The sequence below is a fragment of the Mesocricetus auratus genome, unplaced genomic scaffold (assembly GCF_017639785.1).
Source record: "Mesocricetus auratus isolate SY011 unplaced genomic scaffold, BCM_Maur_2.0 Super-Scaffold_100037, whole genome shotgun sequence".
NCBI classification, from domain to species: Eukaryota; Metazoa; Chordata; class Mammalia; order Rodentia; family Cricetidae; genus Mesocricetus; species Mesocricetus auratus.
This window is the reverse complement of record NW_024429215.1, coordinates 11,179,669-11,187,918: the sequence shown is the minus strand read 5'-3', so window position 1 is coordinate 11,187,918 and position 8,250 is coordinate 11,179,669. Positions and strand designations below refer to the sequence as shown.

The 8,250-nt window shown below is 35.9% G+C and overlaps 1 protein-coding gene across 1 annotated transcript; it reads left to right on the top strand.

The window, feature by feature from the left end:
- Positions 1-6,116: 6,116 nt before the first annotated feature.
- LOC101832322 (vomeronasal type-1 receptor 4-like) lies at positions 6,117-7,004 on the top strand. The gene has a single exon (XM_013124926.2). The coding sequence runs from the start codon at positions 6,117-6,119 to the stop codon at positions 7,002-7,004; it is 888 nt and encodes a 295-aa protein (XP_012980380.1).
- The last annotated feature ends 1,246 nt before the right edge of the window (positions 7,005-8,250 follow it).

The window sequence follows — 8,250 nt, the reverse complement described above, 5'->3', positions numbered from 1 at the left end:
GGAAATCAGCCCTCTATCAGAAGTGGGCTTAGTGAATATCTTTTCCCATTCAGTGGGCTGCCTTTTTGTCTTCTTGACTGTGTCCTTTGCCTTACAGAAGCTTCTCAGTTTCAGGAGGTCCCATTTATTAATTGCCAATTTTAGTGTCTGTGCTTCTTGTGTTATGATCAGGAAGCAGTCTCCTGTACCAATTTGTTCAAGGGTACCTCCCACTTTCTCATCTAAGAGGTTCAGTGTGTCTGGATATATGTTGAGGTCTTTGATCCAGGTGGATTTAAGTTTTTTGCATGGTGATAGACATGGATCTATCTGCAGTCTTCTACATGCCAATAACCAGTTATGCCAGCACCATTTGTTGAAGATACTTTCTTTTTTCCATTGTTTAATTTTAGCTTCTTTGTCAAAAATCATGCGTTCATAGATATTTGGGTTAATTTCAGCATTTTCAATTCTATTCCAGTTGTGTACCTGTCTAGTTTTGTGCCAATTCCAGGCTATTTTCAGGACTACAGCTCTATAATAGAGCTTGAAATCAGGGATGGCGATACCTCTGGAAGTTCCTTTATTATACAGGGCTATTTTGGCTTTCCTGGGTCTTTTGTTTTTTCATATAAAAGTTGATTATTGTTCTTTCAAGGTCTCTGAAGAATTGTGAGGGCATTTTAATGGGGATTGCATTGAATCTGTAGATTGCTAATTGCAAGACTGTCAATTTTACTATGCTTGTCCTACCTATCCAAGATCACGGGACATCTTTCCATTTTCTGGTATCTTTTTTAATTTCTTTCTTTAAAGATTCAACATTTTTGCTATAAAGGTCTTTCACTTGTGGGGTTAGGACTACCCCAAGGTATTTTATATTGTTGGTTGCTACTATAAAGGGTGATGTTTCTCTAATTTTCTCAGCCAGTTTATTGTCTATATATAGTACGGCTACTGTTTTTTGTTGTTGTTGTTGTTAATCTTGTATCCTGTCACTTTGCAGAAGCTGTTTATCAGCTTAGGGCGTCCTTGTAGATTTTTTTGAATCATGTATGTAAACTATCATATGATCTGCAAATTGTGAAAATTTGACTTATTTCTTTCCAATTTATATCCCCTTGAACTACTTTTGTTGTCTTATTGCTCTAGCTAGAACTTCAAGTACAATATTGAAGAGCTACGGAGACACTGGACAGCCTTGTCTTGTTCCTGATTTTAGAGGAATTGTGTTGAGTTTCTCTCCATTTAGTTTGATGTTGGCTGTTGTTTATTGGATATTGCTCTTATAATTCAGGTCTGTTCCTGTCATCTCTGATCTCTCCAGGACCTTTATCATGAAGGGGTGTTGGATTTTGTAAAAAGCTTTTTCAGCATCTAGTGAAATGATGATGTGTGGTTCTTTTGAAGTTTTTTTATGTGGTGGATTACACTGATGCATTTTTGCATGTTGAACAATCCCTGCATCCCTGGGATGAAGCAGACTTGGTCATAGTGGATGATTTTTCTAATGTGTTCTTGTATTTGAATTGCCAGTACTTTATTGAGTACTTTTGCATCCATGTTATTGAGTAATACTGGCCTGTAGTTGTCTTTCTTAGTTTTCTCTTTTTGTGGTTTGGGTACCAAGGTAATTATAGCCTCCTAAAAAGAGTTTGGTAATGAACCTTCTTCTTCTGTTTTGTGAAAAACTTTGAGGAGTATTGGTATTAGCAATTGTTTGAATTTCTAGTAGAATTTTGCACTGAAGCCATCTGGGCCTGGTTATTTTTTTTGGTTGGGAAATTTTGATGACTGCTTCTATTTCATTAGGTGTTATAGGTATGCTTAAATTGCTTATTTGCTTTTGATTTAATTTTGGTAAGTGATATCTATCGAGAAAATTGTCCATTTCCTTTAAATATCTGAATTTTGTGGACTGCAGGTTTTCAAAGTGTGACCTGAAGATTCTCTGGATTTACTCAGTAACAGTTGTTATGTCTCCCTCTTTATTCCTGATTTTCTTCATTTGCATGTTGTCTCTGCCTTTAGGTTAGTTTGGACAAAGGTTTGTCTATTTTCTTGATTTTCTCAAAGAACCAAGTCTTTGTTGCATTCATTCTTTTCATTGTTTTGATTTTATTAATTTCAGTGTTCAGTTTGATTATTTCCTGGCATCTATTCTTCCTGGGTGTGTTTGATTCTTTTTGTTCTAGAGCTTTCAGTTGTGCTGTTTATTCTCTAATGTGACTATACTCCATTTTCTTCATGTGGGCACTTAGTACTGCTTTCAAAGTGTCCCAAAAGTTTGGATATGTTGTGTCTTCATTTTCATTGAATTCTAAGAAGTCTTTAATTTATTTCTTTATTTCTGCATTAACCCAGGAAAGGTGCAATTGTCCCTTGTTCAATATCCATGAGTTTGTAGGGTTTCTGCAATTTGTATTGTTGAATTCTAACTTTAAACCATGGTGGGTCTGATAAGACACAGGGATTTATTACAATTTTTTGTACCTGTTGGGATTTGCTATGTTGCCAAATATGTGGTTGATTTTAGAGAAAGTTCCATGTGGTGCTGAGAAGAAGGTATATTCTTTTGTGTTTGGATGGAATGTTCTATAGATGTCTGTTAATACCAACTGGGCCAACTGGGTCATAACTTCTGTTAGTTCCTTTGTTTCTCTGTTAAGTTCCTGTCTTGTGGTCCTGTCTAGTGGTGAGAGTGGGCTGTTGAAGTCTCTCATTACAAATGTGTGAGACCTTATGTGTGCTTTGAGTTTTAGTAATGTTTCTTTTATGGACATGGGTGCCTTTCTATTTGGGGCATAGATGCTCCAAATTGTGACTCCTTCCTGATTAATTTTTCCTTTGATGAAAATAAATTGACCTTCATCTCTTTTGATTGATTTTAGTTTCAAGTCTAATTTGTTAGATACTAAGATAGCTAAACCAGCTTGTTTGTGTCCATTTGATTGGAAAATTGTATCCCAAACCTTTACTCTGAGATAATATCTGACTTTGAAGTTGAGGTAAGCTTTTTATGCAGCAGAAGGTAGGATTGTGTCTTCATATCCATTCTGTTAGACTGTGTCTTATTATAGATAAATTAAGCTCCTTAATTTTGAGGAAAATTAAGGACCACTGAGTGTTAAATGTGGTTTGTTTTTGATTTGTTGTTGGTGGTGGTATTTTTTGTGCATTTACTCCGGTTTTTCTTTTGGCTTTTGGTAAAGTGGTATTATCAATTACCCTTGTTTTTGTGAGTAGAGTTAACTTCCTCAGGTTGAAATTTTCCTTCCAGTACTTTCTGTAGAGCAGGATCAGTGGATACATATTGTTTAAATCAGGTTTTGTTGTGGAATATCTTGTTTTCCCCATCTATAGTGATTTAAAGCTTTGCTGGGTATAGTAGTCTGTGCTGGCATCCTTCTTCTCTTAGTGTTTGTAGAATATCTATCCAGTGCTTCAGAGTTTCCATGGAGACAAGATCAGACATATACACAACAAGTATTGCCACTATTGGCCTACCAAAGAAATGCTTCTACTCAAGTTTGGTTTGTAGTCACAAATTTTTTAACTCAGGATAGTTACAATATAGTGGAAGGGTGACAAAAATCAATGAATATTCCTTCAAAAAGGGGACACCATTGTAAGAGGAAAGTAACACTTATACTTGAATCTAATTATATATTTTAAGAGATCATTAGAGATATAATAAATAATATTTTAGGTTGTATTTACCTCCTGGAAAATATTTTGACTTGACAATTTGGTATTCTCTCTCTCTCTCTCTCTCTCTCTCTCTCTCTCTCTTACCTTTCTGTCTGTCTGTCTGTCTGGTGTTATTTTTCTATTGGTTTATTCAGTAAATATTGGGAAGTATCTCTACAATTCAATATTAATCCCCAGCTTCCCTTTTTTCCTGGGGATTACTCAATTTCCCCCAGAATCCATCCCTCTCCTCCAGTGCCCTGGGTTCCTTTTGTGTCCTAACACCCAAGAGAGAAAAATGCCAACATGTCTTCAGCATGTCCCTATGTAGTTCGAACCAATTGAAAGTTTATCAGTATGTGATGCAAGGTGTATTCTTTAGGGGTCAATTCCCTCATAATTCAGTGTCAATTTTGCCTCCTGTAACATCTTCTTTATCACAAGGGAAATGAGATCTCAGTATATCAACATTTCAGTAAAATTGTGCAACAGACTCCCTCCTACATGGCGATAGGTTGTGTCCCTCTGTCCATTGAAGTTCTATACAGCATCAGCCATCACAGAGAAATTTACTGTCTTAGGTGAGTCTTGAAATTTTTTCCTGCAGGCTTGTAGAAGTTAAGACAATCTGCAGCAACTTGTGTGAGTACAGAACTGAACTGGTCTGTCTATTAAAAAAAACAGGACAGGAAAAATATCTATAGAGAGCCTGATCACCCCTAATGCCATATCATAATAAGAGTTAAAGGAACCTGTACACGAGATGTACTTTCTTCCTGTTCAGATCTTCTTTGTACTATTTGCTAAGGTTATAGCTGTTGATTTTTACTAATGTGAGGGAAATTGGATCTTTGTGAGTGAAATACATGTGACAGTGCTCATGGGTTCACCTCCTTTCCCTTTCCCTTTGGAAAAAAATATGAGGCTCTGTTTAGAGTGAGATGCTGTACTTCATGACAGCCACAGTGAGCTAAGAGAGTGGTTTCTTATAGACTTTAGTAACTCCTGCTGGACCACATAAACTCCACTTTATACTCCAACTATCTGAAGAAATCAGTGGTTTTATTTTTATTAGTACAAACCTCAGTGCACAGTGTTTTTAACAGGCTATACTTCCTTTGTAAAGGAAAGTAATGTTAAAGAGGATCTAATATTTATTGTATTTATGCGTAAAAGATGTAGAAAATTGAGATATTTGTAGATAACAATAGCTATAATTGCAGTGGAGTTTGTCTTACTGGACAAAATCACATTTCATAGGTGGGGCTGAATGTTCACTAGTTTTGGAAGTTCTAACTAGTAGACATCATTTTCTCTTCTAGGTAATACTTGGGCATATGTGCAGACCCAGTACATATTTTTGTTCAGTCTAAATCCATTTATTATATATTCTACATGTTTATGAAGGTATAATTTAATTTGGGTTATAGTTCGACAACCATACTGGGTCAGTGACCATTTTCTAGGAGTGAATAATAATGCCTTAGAAAAAAGAAGGTAAACGTTCGCATGACTGTCATTCTGAAATTGAGTCAATTTTAACTTTTATTGAATTCAAATTTTAGATAAAATTATTTTCATATTGCCAGCATTGTTGTCTTTGGGTAATTGTATTTTATGCCTATGTGACGTAGGCATACAAATTTCAAGATACAATGGGATTGTTTGAAATCCCATAGGAGATTTTAAATGGTAGCAAGAAAAGAACCAACAGATGAATATAATATAATTAATTTTTACTTTCAAACAAGGTGTATTTTAATAGGTGACAAACAGAAGTCTTGCATGAATTCTGACTTTTTATGTTATTTGCTGCCTATAGTTTTCATTGTTGCTATGTCTGTCTTCTAGCATTGTTGGTATCTGGGGAATCCAGGACTTAAAGTGGTGGTTCAGTGTGTAAAGGTGCCTTCCTCCATGCTGTGCTTGCACTTCCAAGGCTTACATGGCTGAAGGGGAGACATGTACCCTGTGAGTTGCTATCTAAAATACTCCTCTCTCTCTCTCTCTCTCTCTCTCTCTCTCTCTCTCTCTCTCTCTCTCTCTCTCTCTCTGTGTGTGTGTGTGTGTGTGTGTCATAAATGTGTCTCTGTCTGTTTGTTTGTTCTTTTCTCTTTCCAAAGTATGATGAATTGTCTTAATAGTGTCACCACTGGAACCGTCGGCACAAGGCTGCAACAAACTTGACTTGAATATTGATTATGAGACACTGCCCAATATGCCAACTCAAAGTGAAGAATAGTGTAAATTCAACATTTCACCACAGTCAAGTCAATTTTAAACTCAGAATCTTCTAATGAAAATTATAGTTTTTGTTTCATCAATAATGAAATATTCTGGTTGCTGAGAAGTACAATGCTTAGCATGGCATGAAGACCATAGTTTCTCATGTCTATCTAGACATTTCTGGGCCTCACATTAAGTGATAATCACAGAAATTTAACAGAATGGTATCTACAGACCTGGCTATGGGGATCATCTTCCTGTCTCAGAACGCCCTGGGAATTTTGGGGAACTCAGCCTTACTTTGCTGTTTCATTGTCAATGAATTCTCTGGGATCAGGGCCAGGCCTACAGACCTAATTGTCAAACACCTGACCTTTGCTAACTTCATGGTTCTGTTCTGTAAAGGAATCCCTCAGACAATGGCTGCTTTTGGTTGGACATATTTTCTAGATACCGTTGCGTGTAAAATAGTTTTTTATTTTCATAGAGTTGCCAGAGGAGTGTCCCTTGGGTCCACAGCCCTCTTAAGTATCTTCCAGGCCATTATGATCAACCCAAGGAATGCCAAAAACAAATATTTCAAAGCCACAGACCACAAGATCATTGGAACTTCTCTCAGCCTATGTTGGTCCCTGCAAATGATGGTAAATGGCTTCATCCCTGTGATCATGACAGACTTGAGGGATGCAAAAAATGTCACTGGTTTTAGAAATTTGCTGTACTGTGCTGTGGCCAAACCTAGCTATGCCTTATATGTTATCTTATTGAGCTCCTCTGATGTCATGTGTTTGATTCTCATGATATGGTCCAGTGGTTCAATGGTGCTTTTCCTGCTGAAGCACAAGCAGAGGGTCCAATACATGCATAGAGCACTGTGTCCTAAATCATCTGCTGAGACCAGAGCCACACAAACCATCCTTGTCGTAGTGAGCAGTTTTGTTTTCTTTTATACAGCATCTGGTGTCTTTACCATGTGTTTAACTTTTGTAAATGGAACTACTAGGTGGTTGGTCCATGCCAGTGTAGCAACAGCTGCATGTTTTCCAGCATTGTGTCCCTTTCTTCTCATCAGACAACACACCTCACGTTCCAGGCTCTCCTGTGCTTGATAATATCAAACAATACATATTAAATTTCAGAGAGTTCTAACATTTACAGCCTGCCTTCTTTCTATTCTTTTTTTCTATTGAATTCTATAACATCATCATTCCTATAAGAAAAACGATAATGATATTTCATCTCTAACCAGAAAATACATATAGATGGATGTAAATATTAAAACTGTTACCAATTATTTTTAATCAAATCATTACAAATAAAGAAATGTCAATATTGGAACTTTATACATCATAGCAATTAGAAATTTCATCAAAATGCATTTTAATCAATGACACATTGTGTGTGAGGTGTGTATTGTATTAAATTGTGGAGAAAAATATCAAAATATCAGCAAAATCATTTTTACTTGGAGAAATAGTGTTTTCTCACATATGCACATCTTGGGCTATGATTCCTAGATAAGTATTTAAACATGGGAATAAATACAGGAAGTGTGCAGGTAGGTAGAGAGGTACTACATGCTCTACTTCCCCCTTATATAGACAGGAATTAATCTCTCAACTGATGCCATGCCCTCTGGATTTTACAACATCTCCACTCCTTTATCCACATTTTTCTGAATTTTAGTTGTAGGGCTTATATTGTAAATGCATCAAATTGGGGCTGGAAATAAAAGAGTGAGTTGTTCTGTACATTTTGACCAGTTCTGTACTACTATAATGGTCTCTATCTGATACAAATAGAAGTTCCTTTGTTGATTAGAGATGAGTCGTTCTCATATGTGTGGGTTTCAGAGTAAGTATATATAATGCAGTTTTAAATTATGTTGGCTAATATACCTAGCTAAATTATCTAGGTTAATAGTCTCATCAGCCTTTAAACTAATAAGCTAAGTACATTACCAGCCATGGTATTTTTCCACTTGGTTCAGCCTTAAACTTATTCTTGAATTTTCAAGAATATGATTTTCAAAACAAGGCCTGTACGGTCACAGCACTACTTGCCATTGACAATATGGATGTGAAATATGACAAGGTTCTACCTCTGAATGGAAAGGTACAGGCAATAAATGAGTATAGATAAAAGGAAAATCAATCTTCCCTAGGGATTTGTTATCCTATATCATGTGGTCAGACCTAGAAATAAATATGTATCATCAGCATTAAATGAATTTATCAGATTATAAATATGCATCTTGTGATAGTTATGATTAAGAGAATTATATTTAACAGATTTATATATATTATATGTTAATCAATTGAAATATAACATTATATATTCCAATAATTCAAATAT

Excerpts from the sequence above, each read along its gene's own strand:
- LOC101832322 (XM_013124926.2), top strand. The coding sequence starts at position 6,117 with ATGGTATCTACAGACCTGGCTATGGGGATCATCTTCCTGTCTCAGAAC.